The sequence below is a fragment of the Macaca nemestrina genome, chromosome 3 (genome assembly GCF_043159975.1).
Source record: "Macaca nemestrina isolate mMacNem1 chromosome 3, mMacNem.hap1, whole genome shotgun sequence".
Taxonomy (NCBI): domain Eukaryota; kingdom Metazoa; phylum Chordata; class Mammalia; order Primates; family Cercopithecidae; genus Macaca; species Macaca nemestrina.
The window spans coordinates 44,001,026-44,016,468 of NC_092127.1; the positions used below are offsets into that span (position 1 = coordinate 44,001,026).

Consider the following 15,443-nt stretch of genomic DNA (forward strand, 5'->3'; position numbering starts at 1 on the left):
GCTATCCCTTGCATATAGTAAAAAACAAATGATGAATTAATGATAACCATTACCTTAGAGAACTGTATTTTACTGGACCAGGAAAAGCCAGGAAGTTAAGAGATTAAAACCTGGATCATGAGGTACTAGACTCGGAACCTCAACAAAGGCCTTTCTCTCCTACTGCCTGAGATGTCTACAGGGGCTGGCCAGGGCAAAACTCCGGAGGTTCCTGAGTGGCTGCAGGGCTGCCTTTTCAACGCATGCTTTTGGAGAGCCTAATGGAAACCATACGAAGGTTGCCGGGAATCAGACCAGATGGCTCCCGGGGAATGTATTTAACCCAACCTAGGGCTAAGAGACAAAAATAATCACTAGGAGTTTGGGGGACGGGAGGCAGGGGTGGTGCTGCGACTTTTAATTGTATTTTCTATTCAACAAAAATCCTAAGAGAAGGACGGTCTTGGTAACTGGGAGTAAATGGAAGGGGGTGTGGGGGGCAGAAAGCGGGGACTGGGGAGGAAGAGGGGGAAGGAGGTGGCTACTTCAGTAAACCAAACACCGTTCTGCCTTTCCTCGGAAGTCGGCGGCTGCCGGGGCCCTTTGCGGGCCTGACGGCAGCGGGCTCCTTCCCGCGCCCCGGGTCACCGCGCAGCCCCTGCCCCTCCCGGTCCCTCCTCCCGCGCGCTCCGCGGGGACGACGAGGCGGGCGGTAGCGGGGAGAATTAGCAGGAGGAGGGTCGCGAAGAGAGGAGGAGGGTCGTAGGCGGTGGAGGCGGCCCGTGGACGCTAGGGGAGGAGGATCGTGGAGAGAGCCAGAGGATCGCGGAGAGAGGAGGTGGGCCGTGCAGGAAGGAGGAGGTGGCCGCTCCGGCGGGCCGGGAGGAGCGGGAAGAGGCGGACGGGAGGGGAGGGGAGGGGAGGGGAGGGGAGGGGAGGGGAGGGGAGGGGCGGGTGGGCGGGCCGTGGGCGCGGCTCCGGGGGCGCGGGCAGCCTACCGAGACAGCCAGGGCGGGAGGGCCGCGACCCCGCCCCGACGGTCGAAGGCAATTCGCTTCCTGGCGGCGCCTTGCGCGGAGGAAAACCTGGCGGTGGAAGGCTCCGGCTCTGCTGGGTGACCGCTCTGAATACAAAGAACCTTTCTCACGCCCCTGCGCCCTTCCCCGGGGCTCCCAGATACAAGGGACAGGCTCTGTGACGCCGGAGCCCACGACGGTCGGGGCCGCAGCACCATTTCTGTGGTTCTTGTGGATAAATGTGGTCCCAAGTATTTATTTAAAAAGGAAAGTTTAATAAAGATTATAACACGTTTTGTCTCTCACCACCAATTAAAAAGGGAACAAATTGAGAAATGAAGCCCATGGAATTGTCCCAGAAAGCCAACCTGCCAGGGTCCAGATGTTCCTGGGCAGGGGGGTGTTGGGGGGGCCCCATACCTCAAAGTTGTTTATTAAGCAAACTCCACGCCTCCAGCAATGTGGCTTCGTTTTCCAACTCAGTTAAATGGCGATGAGGGTCCTCCCCAGCCATAATCAGAGTATCGATCAGCTTCTGAATCCTCAGATGAGCCAACCTTGCTTTCAGAATCGCACCGTCCATGAAGCTGGAGAAAAATGGCCTGGTTGTCAACGCTCGCTCATCTGCAAAGGTCACTTTTCCACAGAATTGGGAATTAAATGGTCTCTTCCAAACCAGACATCATTCATGAGCAGGAGATGGGATTGATCCTGCATTTTCTTCCATCTCTCTTAACCCTCCTGTTCAATATATTGTATCTCTGTCAGGAAGGCCAGATTAATAAAGCGGGAGAGAAAAAGGGCAGGAACTCTTGCAATCCCTAACCGGCCCCCACTGCTTCTCTGGTAAGATTCTTTCCAGGTTTCCCTAATTCCTCTAGTCCCCACATTCCTGGATGTGAATGCTCTGCTTTCCAGTTTCCATCAGGAACTTCTTCAAGATAGGACACAGGAATATAAATACTTAGAGAATGGTTACCAAAGGCACTACCCAGCAAGCAAGTACTTTCAAAACTAAGAATAGTGTTAATGATCGTTGAAAATTTCATTCAATCTCTACTTATTGCTTTGATGCAGGAAATCGGGCATTTATATATCTCAGTGCTTGATCTCCTTCAAAGTATAAAATTTAAAAATATTAAGATTTGCCTTGTCTCATAAATAAAAAGTCATGATTTATTTTTTTTTTTTTGTCAGGACTCTAGGTCCAAGGTTTTCCAAATATGCGCCGCATATTAATTGTGGGGGGTGTGTGTGTGCACATGCATGTACTTTTAGTCTGTTATTGCACCACAAAAACAAGAGCAGGATGTAATGTCATTTATTTGTTGGGAATGGTTGACTTAAAAGCGGCTACTTTGAGTATAGAGAATTCCCTTTCTGGGAGGGGTTGGGGAAGAACCTTACAGAGAGAAGCAACTGTTCCCCCAGAACAGCTGCAGACACTGATTGGCAATGGAATTGCTTGGCACCAGTACAATTCCATGTAGGCAAGAGGGATTTATTTATTTAACAATAGTTAATGATTCTCCCAAGCAACTCCCAAGAGGCCAGCTTTCAGTAAATGTACTTTCAGGAAATCATCTACCCTTCCTAGAAGCAGGCATCAACCCTACAGTGAAGGGATGTCCCTGGTTGACCACACAATATAACTTTCAGGGGACCACACAGCTACAAACGCCCCCAAACAACTCCCTCCACAGTCTGCCACTGCACTGGCTTTCCATGTTTGAAATGCTCCCTGGGAACATTATCAGGTCCTAAGCAGAAAAGTCGAGAAAAACTGCACCATTTCTGGAAGACCATCATTAAAATAGACAAGTCGCCTGGGAACCAGCACGGGTCATTCAACCCTCTCCCATTAGCGAAATGTATCAGATTTGCTAGTTAATGCCCAAAGACCAGCATTTCCAAAGTGAAATGTATGTATAACTGGTGGTTCTTGTGATACTGTTAGGTAGTACTTGCATAACATTTTTTACTTTAATGGTCAGAGGTTTTTTTTTTTCCCCCCTAACACACATAACGAGAATATCAAACCCATGGTATAATGAACATAATTACTTTGGATGAGTCTGAGTTTTTTTTTAAGTTAAACAGAAATCTTAATAAAGTAATAGAATAGCAAAAATAGTTGTAACTTCTATGCAGAAACCAGTTTTTATTCTTTCTTTCAACTTACTCTCTAAGAGTCTCTGCTAGAAATTTAAGACATAAAAAGAATCCCATTTTAACAATCTGTTTAAAAGCCCTGGGTTTTGAGAAAGTCTAATCAGGAAGGAGAGAATCCCTGGTCTGGAGGGTCATTTCGGGGAAGCAGGGACGGTAGATGATGGGTGGCAGGACGGGCACATGGGGAGGGAAACTGCGGCCACTGGGCACCCAGGGTGGATATGCGGCAGGGCAGGACTATCGGAGAACTCCCTTTTTCACAACAGGCAGAACCCAGCAACTCACCGAAGAAAATTCGGACAGTACAATAGAAATTCCAACTGCTGTAAGCCTCTTAAGGGCTTGTTTCCAAAACAGCTATGGAGAGATCCACCCAAGAAACTATTCATGATGCTTTAAGAAAGACTTTATCTTATCAGAACAGCTCCGCTTTTTGCCTGATTGTAACTTAGGGAATACTTTTATACCAACTCTAAACATACACAGGCCACCACCCCTGCTGCCATGTAGAGACACTCAGAACCCCACTTCCTGACTCTCCCCCAGAGATCCACTGTTGTAGGGCAAGTAGAAAGATGCTTACATGCTTTAGGACACCTTTCCCTCGTCGACTGTAGTTTATCAGGGCCTCCTGTGCTAGCTTTTTAGGTCTTACACCTAGGGTGAAGAGATAGCCAATATATGAGTGTTTGTGACAGAGTCTACCATAAGTGAAATTTCCCGACATTCCCAAACATTGTTTTAAATCAATAGATCCAAATCTTTACATATGCAGCCCCTGCCTCTGCCACCAGTATGAGTGGCAAATGCCTCTTGCATTTCTCCCTCCTGTTATTTCTGCATCCTACCTTTTGTATTGTTAGGAGAGATAAAATGATGTAACAATATGGGTGCCAGGAGGAAGGAAGCAGAAACGCAAAAGGTGTGGAAATATCACATGAAGACCACTATTAAAAATAAAGGCCAGAAAATGGATATAAAGTAGTAGTTTAGGATGGGACTTACAGTATTTTCCATAATTTGGAGGTGTTGGAAAACAATCACCAAAATCCCAAATTTGATGTGCCTATAAAAAAAAGAGATAGAAATAAATACCAACCACTTTCATAATAATAGAAATCTAATAAAATTCATTTTCCCAACATTGCTCCTCCCCACCCCTGCATTCAGAAAGCACTGATACTGCTGTCAAAAGCCACCACTGTGAGTGCAGTGTAGTTTCAGCCACTCGGGAGGCCGAGGCAGAAGATTGTTTAAGCCCAGGAGTTCAAGGCCAGCCTGGGCAACACAGCAAGACCCTGTCTCAAAAAAAAAAAAAAAAGCCACCACTGTAATAACAAACAATAACAGTAAAATATAGACAAAAGAGTACAATTCTAATATGAAAATACCATATGCAAATCAATTTAAAAAAGCTAAACACTCTAGTAGGAAAATGGACAAAGGAAATATACTATCTTATCATTCAAATATAATTATTCACGAATTTGTATTTGCAAATTCACCTACTTGCTAAAATGTATTTGTAAATTAACTAAGCTCCATTCTGGCATTAGTTATAGTGCTGTTAGCCATGAGTTCAATGTTAATAAATTAACAACATATATTAAGTGTCCTTAAACAGAAACATACGTAAAAACAAAATTATATATTGATCAGTCGGCAAAGATGCAGTGACTGGAGGCTCCCAGGAATCTAACCTTGTATTTCCTTTAGGAACAATGGTTCAGTATTCCTTAATTCAGTATTCATGGTGATTTTACAAAATATAACCACAAATAGTGAGAATCAATTACAATTCATGAAAGAACTGTGAATGATGAATAAACATAGGAGGAGATGCTTGACTTCGCTAATAAATAAAATTAAAAGAAAATTGAGCTATCTTCATCTATCAAGTTGGAAAACATCAAGATTATATTTTAAAGCTAGTGTTAGAGAGGATATAGGAAAACAGGCACTCTCACGCACTACTGGGGCACAAAGCCAATTTTTGGGAAGGCAGTTTGGCCATTTGTAAAATAAGTATACTTTTGACCCAAGAATTCCTCTTATGCGAACGTACCCTGAAGAGATGATTTTACAGCTGCAAAAACGTATATTCAAATTTTGTTGATCATAGCATGGGTTACAGTAGTTATAAGTTAGAAAACCTTAAATGCCTCCTTATATGGCATATGTGTATATACATATATATATATATATATATATATTTTTTTTTTTTTTTTTTTTTTTTTTGAGATAGAGTTTCACTCTTGTTGCCCAGGCTGCAGTGCAGTGGCATGATCTCAGTTCACTACAACATCCACCTCCCGGGTTCAAGCAACTCTCCTGCTTCAGCCTCCCAAGTATCTGGGATTACAGGCACGTACCATCACGCCCAGCTAATTTTGTATTTTTTTTTTTAGTAGAGATGGGGTTTCACTATGTTGGTCAGGCTGGTCTCAAACTCCTGACCTCAGGTGATCCACCTGCCTTGGCCTCCCAAAGTGCTGGGATTACAGGCCTGAGCCACTGTGCCCGGCCTATGGCATATTTTTAAATTGTAATGGAGTCAGTTAATAAAATATTATGTATCCATTAAAAATGATAACAAATAATTATGTTGATAAACACTGAAAGATGCCCATGAAAATATTAAGGGATAAAAGCAGGTTACAGAGGACAGTGTCCAGTATGATCTCATCAATAGACTGTGTGTATGCATGTATCCTTATGTATACATAAGTATAGAGAGACATTTATGAGGATGTTCACTGAAATGAAAATAGTGATTGTCCCTGGGGGAAGGGAAAGAATTTCAGATAATCTTTACTGTGTTACTCTGTATTATTTGACTGTTTACAATCAGAGGACAGTTATTTTTAACTGCCAGTATATAATAATTTTTCCTCTGCATGGGAAAGAGGAAAAGTTGGTGATCATGATAAAAGCACAGTATCATCAGTCGTTCACAATTTGTAACCTTGGTTATTGTTGTGTTCCTATAACCTAATAGAAAGCTACACACAAAATAAGCACTCAGGAATAAATGTTTGGTGAATATTGTTTTTTAAAATTTTAACCCCTTCTGTTTTTTTAACGAATAATATGCAGTATACAATAATTTAAGCTCTCTACAGGTAAGTGATCACTGAGAAACGCTGGACTTACCACTCCATGCTTGACATCAAATGACTTTTTAAAGGGCCTGGTTATTTCAGGGAATAGTCCTGCATGAACATGAAGAGGGAAAATCAGGATTAAAAGCAGTGTTAAAATAAAATTTCTTACACTTCCAATTAGGCTACTACCACAAATTGTACACACATCATCTGTTTCCCTTTAGCATCTGATGAAAAATTATAGCTAGATAAGAGGAATAAATTTTAGTGTTCTATAACATTGTAGAGGGAATACAGTTAACAGTAATTTATGGCCAGACACCGTGGCTCATGGCTGTAATCCCAGCACTTTGGCAGGCCAAGACAGGAGAATCACTTGAGGCCAGGAGTTTGAGACCAGCGTAGGCAACATAGGGAGACCCCCGTCTCTACAAATAATAATTTTTAAAAATTAGCTGGATGTGATGGTGGCACCTGGGGTTCCAGCTACTAGGGAGGCTAAGGCAGGAGGATTGCCTGAGCCTGGGAAATGGAGGATGCAGTGAGCCATGACTGCACACTGCACTCTAGCCTGGGCAACAGAGCAAGACTCTGTCTCAAAAAAAAAAAACCCAATAATTTATTGTGTATTTTCTTTTTTTATTTGAAATATCTCTGGAAAATTGCATATTTTCAAACAGCTACAAGAAAGGATTTTGAATGTTCCCAACACAAATAAATCATAAATGTTTGAGGTGATGAATATGCCAGTTACCCTGACTCACTCATTACACATTGTATACATGTGTTAAAATACCACACTGTTCTCCAGAAATATATACAATTATTATGTGTCAATTAAGAATAACATCTTTTTAAAAGTAAGCATCAAACAGGTAAGACAAAACCATACAAGTTAAATTCATAGTAATTCTTCTGGAGCTTTTAGGAGAGATAAACATTTTTGTGTCTGAAATATTCTCCTATGATACACAACTTACACTTTTAGAATTGGAGAGAAGCAAGACTGCTGAAATTCTGAGGCTGTAAATTTTTTTTAAGGTCTTGAGAAGCTCAGGTGTATTTTTTAAACAATTTTATTGATATATCACTTAAAAACTTAAAATTTAAGTACACAGTTCAATGAATTAAGTAAACTTACCAGGTTATGCAATCATCACCATAATCTGGTTTTAGAGTATTTTCATCACCCCAATAAGATTCCTTTTGTTCTTTTATAGTTAATCCCCTTTCTTAACACCAGCACCAGAAAACCACTCATCTACTTTCTCTATAGATTTGCCTTTACCGGACATTTCATATAAATGGAATCATACACTCCGTGATCATTTATGTCTGACTTCTTTAATTTAATACAGTGTTTTGAGGTTCATCCATGTTACAGCTGTTTTAGTATTTTGTTCTTTTTTTTAATTGCTGAATAGTATTCCATTGTATGAATATACTAGACTTTGTTACTCATTCACCAGGTAACAGACATTACGGCTGTTTCCAATTTTGGCTGCTATGGATAATGCTGCCATGAGCATTCACATGCAAGTCTGTGTAGACATGTGTTTTCATTTCTAGTGGGTAAAAACCTATATGTAGCATCGCTGGATTCTGCTTTTAATTTCTGTTTAACTTTTTAAAGAAACTGCCAAGGTGTTTTCCAAAGTGGCTGTATTTTAATATTCCCACCAGCAATGAATGAAGATTCCTGTTTCTCCGCATCTTCCCCAACATTTGTTATTGTCTTTGAACTTATAGCCATTCTAATGGATGTGAAGGAGTAGCTCATTATGGTTCTTTTTCTTTTTATTTCTTTCTTTAAAATTTTCTAATTATTTTTCTTTCAATAGGTTTTTTGGGAACAGGTGGTGTTTGGTTACATGAATAAGTTCTTCAGTGGTGATTTCTGAGATTTGGGTGCACCCATCACTCAAGCAGTGTACACTATACTCAGGTGTAGTCTTTTATCCCTCACCCACCTCCCACCCTTTCCCCTGAGTTCACAAAGTCAATTGCATTATTCTTATACCTTTGCAATCCTCATAGCTTAGCTCCCACTTACAATGAGAACATGCGATGTCATTGTGCTTTTTCACTTGCACTTTTCTTCTTTTCTTTCTTTTTCTTTATTTTTTTTTAGACAGTCTTGCTCTGCCACCCAGGTTGGAGTGCAGTGCATGATCATGGCTCGCTGCAACCTTCAACTTCCAGGCTCAAGTGATCCTCCTGCCTCAGCCTCCCAAGAAGCTGGGACTACAGGAACATGCCACCACACTCAGTTAAGTTTTCAACATTTTTCATAGAGATGAGTTCTCACTCTATTGCCCAGGCTGGTCTCGAACACCCGAGCTCAAAGAATCCTCCTATCTCAGCCTCCCAAAATGCTGGGATTACTGGTATGAGCCATGGTGCCCAGACTGATTTTTTAATGACGAATTATACTGAGTTACCTTGTGTGATTTTATTAAAAATCAGGGGAAAATGCTGAAAGGGTGTCTTGCTTGATGTAATATGATGGGATCTGGCATTAGAAATAAGTCGAGAGAGTGAACTAGCCTGTGGCAAATGTTCATTGTTTTGTGTGCTATTTTATGCTGATAAACTTTTTTTTAAAACAAGGTATCTTAAGCCAGAGTAAAAGAGCTTAACAATTACTTAGCTAAATTCAAGAAAAACCCACTTTTTCATAGCCACAGTAAAAGCAGACGGATAAGAAGTTTATCCTTCACAATTAGTGCTGATTGTTCCATGCTCTGTGAATTCTTAGCCTTTCAAAGCTCTGTAAGACTTCTATAAATCCCACAGGCCTCCCAGAGGCTTAACTAGCTTTTTGTTACCCTTCCTTTCAAGAATTATACTAATCATTAATTAGTAAGTGATATGATTCTATAATACTAAAGTTTTATAGAAAGTAATTTTGAGGGCATTTGGTGCATTATGGGGAAAAAAACAGACATTAGAATTTGTGCTAGATCATAGCATTAGGTATTTATACATTTGTGCTTATATTTCGGCCAACTTGGTCATTTTTCTCACTGAACTAGAAATGTCTCTCATTTTCTTTAGTCAGTATATGGAGAGGAACCAGTGTTCCTCTTCACCAGTGTTAAGCTCACATATGTTGGAGTACGGTTAGCTAATGACTTCTCTTTGCGAGGTCACAGTTCACAAAATAGAGCCCAAGGTACGGCTTGACCTTGGCAGCTTCAGTTGGCCTTTTAATTAAGGACATTTAATGTTACCCTAATTTGCTAGTATGTATCTACCTTCCTGCTCCCACTTCCCAGTCTTAGAACTGTAACTGAATTGGGCAATTTGTTGTTGATAAAACTAAATATCTTCGTAATTACCAACAAATTCTATCTTTAGGTATAAGGTCCTTAAATGTTGTACCAACCCTGATGGAAATCCCTGTATTTCCTGTAATTCCTGGTTACGGGTATTTAGTTTTTAAAAGCAAATTATCAAGAAAGCAAGTATAGGCTTGCAGAACCAGAGAAGCTCAAGTGTGGAAGTATACCTGCAGGTCTTCTAGTCATTTAGTCCACCTGCTGGGTGTCTGTCATAGTGCAACTGCCAGCCTTATCTGTGATTCTGCTTTCCTTTAATATGTTGGGGATACTTTGATCTCCCACCTGCCTGTCATTTGAAATGAAGGTTCATGAACACAAAACATAATGTTGGAAGGTGAAGACAAACCATTCTCCATCCTTTTCGAGTACTGTGGCCTTAAATTGTATGTACACAAAGGAGGAGAATTTAGATTAAATGTGAACAATACAACCTAGAAGCAGCCAAGATGTGTGTATTCTTGGCCAGTGTAAGTGTCTTTATGCAGCAGTCCCCGATCTTTTTGGCACCAGCCACCGGTTTCAGGGAAGACAATGGAAACATGGAAGGTGGGTGAGCAGGTGCAGGGTTGATGGTTTCAGAATGATTCAAGCACATTATATGTATTCTTTATTCTTACATCACTTTATTTCTATTATTCTTACACTGAAATAGATAATAAAATAATTATACAACTCACCATAATGTAGAATCAGTGGGGGCCCTAGCTTGTTCTCCGGCAATTAGATGGTCTCATCTGGGGGCGATGGGAGACAGTGACAGATCATCAGGCATTAGATTCTCATATGGAGCATGAAGCCCAGATCCTTTGCACGCTCAGTTCGCAACAGGGTTTGTGCTCATATGAGAATCTCATGCTGCCACTGATCTGACGGGAGGCGGAGCTCAGGCAGTAATGCCAACCATGGGGAGTGGCCGGAAATGCAGATGAAGCTTTGCTTGCTCCCCACTGTACACTTCCTGCTGTGCGGCCCAGTTCCCAACAGGCCTCGAACTGGTACAGTCTTCACGAATATTTTTCTGAAGATAGGTCCCAGAGCTTTCATCAGAATTTTCAAAATGTCTCAAAAATATAAGGTATCATTGTCTTAAAGAGAGATGTGTTAACCATTGGGATAGATTAGAGAGCAAATCTCTTTCCTAACAGATTTTTAAGAATAAGTCATTCAATGTTCTATATATTAGATAAAAATCATTCTAGCAACATTAAATTTCTTTTTTTCTAATCAGCTGACTTTAAGACAATGTCAAACTTTTTTTGAGTGTGATAATAATATTGTGGTTATGTAAGAGAACATTCTTATCCATAGGAGACTCATGAAGAAGTATTTAGGATATACTGTTATGATATTTTAATTTTACTCTCAACATTCCAGCAAATAAGTATATATAGGTATCAGTACAGAGAGATTTAGATAAAGCAAATGTTAGGAAATGTGGCAAAATATTAACAATTGATGAATCTAGGAGAGGGCAGGTGGGTATTGATTGTGCCATTTTAATTTTCTTGTGGATTTTATAAATTCTTTAAAAGGATTTTTCATTCCTTTATTCTTTGGGAGCAAAAGAATAAGGCAGTTCACTTATCTGTCTTTTTATTCGTGCCCTCCCCCTTTTATCTGCCTTAACTTGGTCATTATAAAGAAGGCAGTTCTATCATATTTAGTAAACGGCTAAAACCAGGCACAAGAAAAAAAAAAGGAAAATCACCGAGGAGCATCCCAAATTACATTTGAGCTATAACCAAGGACAGAACTAAAAATAATGCTTCACCTTTTCCCTATTTTCTCCTCATGTAACTCCCGCCCGTCTCATAGGCAGACACATGGTTTGTTCATATAAGCCTACTAAAATCACTATGGTGTCCACCATAGCTCTATCTTTTAAGTTCACAGGCAAAATCAATTGCAGCCACCTCCTAGTTGATGTTATGCTTGAACAGTAAAGTGCACGCAGTAACAGATGGCATCTTGTGACCTTCTTAATAACAGGCTTGGCTGCCAATGTTCCCTTGTGCCCAGTCTCTGCAGGGAATTTGGAAACTGTTGCCTTACACTTGAATATTTTCTGGCAAACACATTTAACCATTTCTTAGTCTGTTTTCTAATTTAAAATAGAGAGAGCAAGACAAAACAAAATTCCCACCACCTGGAAGGGACATTGATATTTTCTGAGTCCAGAGGCCCATCCGGGGATTCTCTGGGGTGTGCTGGCAGTCACACAGCGTAGCTGTCATGTTTAGTGTGATGAGGCCCTCAATTACAGGCAGAGTGTTTATCACTCTACCTAGACATATTGGTGGCCAGCGTGTTTTTTTTTTTTTGTTTGTTTGTTTGTTTGTTTGTTTTTTTGACAGAGTTTCGCTCTGTCACCCAGGCTGGAGTACAGTGGTAAGATCTCAGCTCACTGCAACCTCCACCTCCCAGGTTCAAGCGATTCTCCGGCCTCAGCCTCTGAGTACCTGGAACTACAGGCGCCCGCCACCACACCCGGCTAATTTTTGTATTTTTAGTAGAGACGGGGTTTCACCATATTGGCCAGGCTGGTCTCGAACTCCTGACCTTGTGATCTGCCCACCTCGGCCTCCCAAAGTGCTGGGATTATAGGCGTGAGCCACCGCACCTGGCCATCTTTTTTCTTCCTGTAGTTTAAAAGAAATGCATTCACTTCTCACAGCAAGGCATACAAATTAGCCAAAAAACAATCTAAGTCATGGAGTTAAAAGTTCCCTCTGCCATGACAGCTCACACGGTGGTGAGTGAGGCTTGTTTTCGGTCATCTAGTTCCCTTTGTTGCAAACCTTGCGCAGCGGTGGCTATGGGGGTCCACAGGGAAATGGGAAAGGATGGAGAGGGCAGTGATTAGGTGAGGGAGCAGCCTGCCTGTCTGACCCCTGATCCCTCCATTGTCCCACAGGAGCATCTTTCCTTTGTTGAAAATGGAAGGCAAATAAGGGCGACCCTAGGGGAAAACAATGAAGACAATCACACTAAAGCCCTTCCGAGCCCTTTTCTCCACTCAGCAGAATGACCTGTAAGGCCTTATACCAGGAAGGAAGTGCTAAAATCAGTCTCTGCTAGGCAATCAATGTGGGGAGATGGCTGGAGGAAGAGCAACAACACCACTCCTCGGGAATATGTGGTGGGGTAAAAAGTGCAGCACCTCAGCTAGCAACAGCTCAGCCGGCAGGTGGAATATTGTGTGGAGTCACTAACAGAAAGAGAGTCTTCCTCACAGTAAGACCTAGGGCTCCTTTGGGGGAGTGTAGGTGGATGGGTTTCACTCCTAGGTATCTCGGTGTATAGCTGAGGAGAAGTCAGAAGCGAGAGTCTTCCTGTTGACCCCATTTCTGGGCTTCAGAACAGAGGAGGCCTTGGAGAGGGAAGTTTCCTCTGCTGGGAAAAGCTGGCCTGGGTGTGAGGAAGCCTTGGCTGGGGAGCTGTGAGTCTTTCCCGGGAAAGCTGGGGGAGGTGCCCATTGCTCCTTTATGTTCGCATCCCAGGGCCAGCGTAGAGTCCCTTTCTTAGACAGACCAGAAGACCCATGGCAAAAGCCTCCCTCTATTCAGGCATGCCCTATCCCACCTGCTTCCACCTTCATTCTGGGGCCCCAACCTCCAGGATCAATAAGCTTTGGAAATGATCCAACCACAGAGCAAGGGGGCACACCTCTGAGGCATGATCAAAACAAAACCAACCAAGCTGGGAAGCCACGAGACCCTCACACTGCTAAGAAATGGAAGGTCCTTCCCCAGCCTCAGGCCCCAACTCCTCCCACAGCCACCAGCCAGTCATCTGCCCTCTCTCCTCTTTTCCTCTCCCCTCAAATCACATTTGCCATCCCTTATTTATATTCCTCATTCATAAGTTTCAGATTTGGGGTTTGCCTGGCTGTATCTCCTGTAGCGCGTCATGGAACCTGGGTAGGGGTGGAGAAGTGAATATAACTAAAATCATGTTTGTGTGGAACATTGCCATGCGCTGGTTATTCACTTCATTTTTAAAGTATTGCAATTCTAGGGGCTCCTACATAGGATTCTAAAGGCTGTCATTGGAAACACAGTTTTTCAAAGGTTGCTTCTATATACTACATTTTAATTTTGTAAAAGTCATTTATAAGTTTCCTTTTGGAAGACAAATTATAAACAAAGAACTGCCCCTATAAAGAAGTACGCTGTGGGAAGGAAAAAGCCAATCATGGAAGGACCATAAAAACCATCGTTCAACAAACACTGACAAACAACCTGCTTTGTGTGATGCCCTGTGCCAGGTGCTGGGGATACAAAGACAAGACAGACAAGTTCCTGCCCTTGTAAAGCTTATGTTCTAGTAGGAGAAAGAGATAATAAGCAAGTAAACAAATACCATAATACATAAAAAGCAAAGCAGGCATCAAGATAGAGATGAAGAGGGTGAGAATGTGAAAAACTTATTTTAAACACGGTAGCCAGGAAAGGCCTCTCTGAAGAGGTGCCATTTAAGTTCAGAATTGAAGGACCTGAAGGATACAGCTCAGCAGAACTGGGATAATTGTGTTCCAGCAAAGACTACAGCATGTGTAAAGGTCCTGAGGTGGGAAATAGCTTAGCAGTTTCAAGTTGCTGAACAAATACAATATAACTGGAACAGAATGAGCAAAGGTGGGAGAAGGTGTGAAGTAGACTGGAAAGATAGGCAGGGTCACATTCGTGCAAGACCTTCCAGGCCATGGCAAAAAATTAGGATTTTGTTTTAAGTGCAAGAGGAAACAGAAGTGAGATTATTTTGTTTATGCATTAAGATGTCCCTCTGTGGAGAATAGATTGGGTTGGCAAGACATGACTTATGGGGTAGTCCAGTGAGTTCTTACTGCTTTTTGATATCTTTAAAGGCTTGGGAAGGCTTTACAGAAGAATAAAAGTGGGATTGAAAGAGTAGGTGAGAAAGGATGTTAAAAATGGACACAAATACTCTTGAAATTACATTACAACTCGTACACATTTTGCCCTCTTAGAATATTATTTGGTTCTTGTCAATATTCTCTTAGGCACGGCCATCCTTGTTAAATGTCATATCCCATAAAAGCATTTCCAGGTAGCTGATTCAGAGACTTGAAGTTTGCTGTGTTTAGGAAATATCCCAGGGATATCGTACACGTTTTCATATCTGGACTTTACTGTGGTCATACCATGTAACACCTCCTCCTAGTGCATGTTACATCTTCTGGAACAGCAAGAATAAAAGAGACCAGTGCGCTCTTTTGCAAGGTTCAGCTGGGCTCTCCCTAGAGCAGTACAGGTGTAGAACAGTGAAAGGAAAGGGAAAGCCAGTGAGTGTTGGCCCAGCTGTATCACGGTTTGCATTCTACGTGCTATTTATAAAGTTGCTTCTGCTGGACAGAAGTTTAATAAAAACATGTTAGAATCTGTATTAGCATAGTACAATGGAGAGAAAGTTGAATTAAAATTTTGTTGTATTGCAGCTTTATAATACTGGATTTTTATTAGCTATTGCTTTGTTCTACTTTGAATATAAGAGCTGAGCATATGATATAGAAGGGAATCAGGTCAGAAAAGCCACAGCCAAATCAAACCCTTGGAAAGAAAATTAATATTCATGCAAAAGGAAAAGCACTTAATGTAGGCAGAAATAAACTGAACTCTTTGAAAGGCAGATGTGAAAAAGAATTTGAGAACTTTTCTCCTATGATGACCATGAATCACACTTAAGAACAGCCCATGCAATTTTTCTATTTATGAATGGATGTTACAAAGGAACAATCAGCAGACCAAAGTCCACTAGTGACAAGCAAATTTATATAATTGACTTGCATTGACAATTTGATCCTTGAC

At 41.6% G+C, this 15,443-nt stretch overlaps 1 protein-coding gene and 1 long non-coding RNA gene across 3 annotated transcripts in view; one reads left to right on the forward strand and one right to left on the reverse strand.

The window, feature by feature from the left end:
* Positions 1-15,443, reverse strand: part of C3H4orf51 (chromosome 3 C4orf51 homolog) — a 74,637-nt gene that overhangs the window by 31,071 nt on the left and 28,123 nt on the right. The window contains exons 3-6 of one of the 2 annotated variants that reach the window (XM_011710490.2): positions 6,321-6,379; positions 4,173-4,233; positions 3,751-3,824; positions 1,416-1,582 (exon numbers count right to left, since the gene is read on the reverse strand). In XM_011710490.2, the coding sequence (XP_011708792.2) occupies positions 1,475-1,582; positions 3,751-3,824; positions 4,173-4,233; positions 6,321-6,379 (302 nt within the window). In that variant the 3' untranslated portion in view covers positions 1,416-1,474. The remainder of the gene's footprint in view (positions 1-1,415; positions 1,583-3,750; positions 3,825-4,172; positions 4,234-6,320; positions 6,380-15,443) is intronic. The other variant, XM_011710491.3, reaches the window with a different exon arrangement.
* LOC139362312 (uncharacterized) lies at positions 646-11,313 on the forward strand. Its single transcript, XR_011620925.1, has 3 exons — positions 646-817; positions 1,764-1,841; positions 8,403-11,313. It is a non-coding gene; the product is annotated as an uncharacterized lncRNA (long non-coding RNA).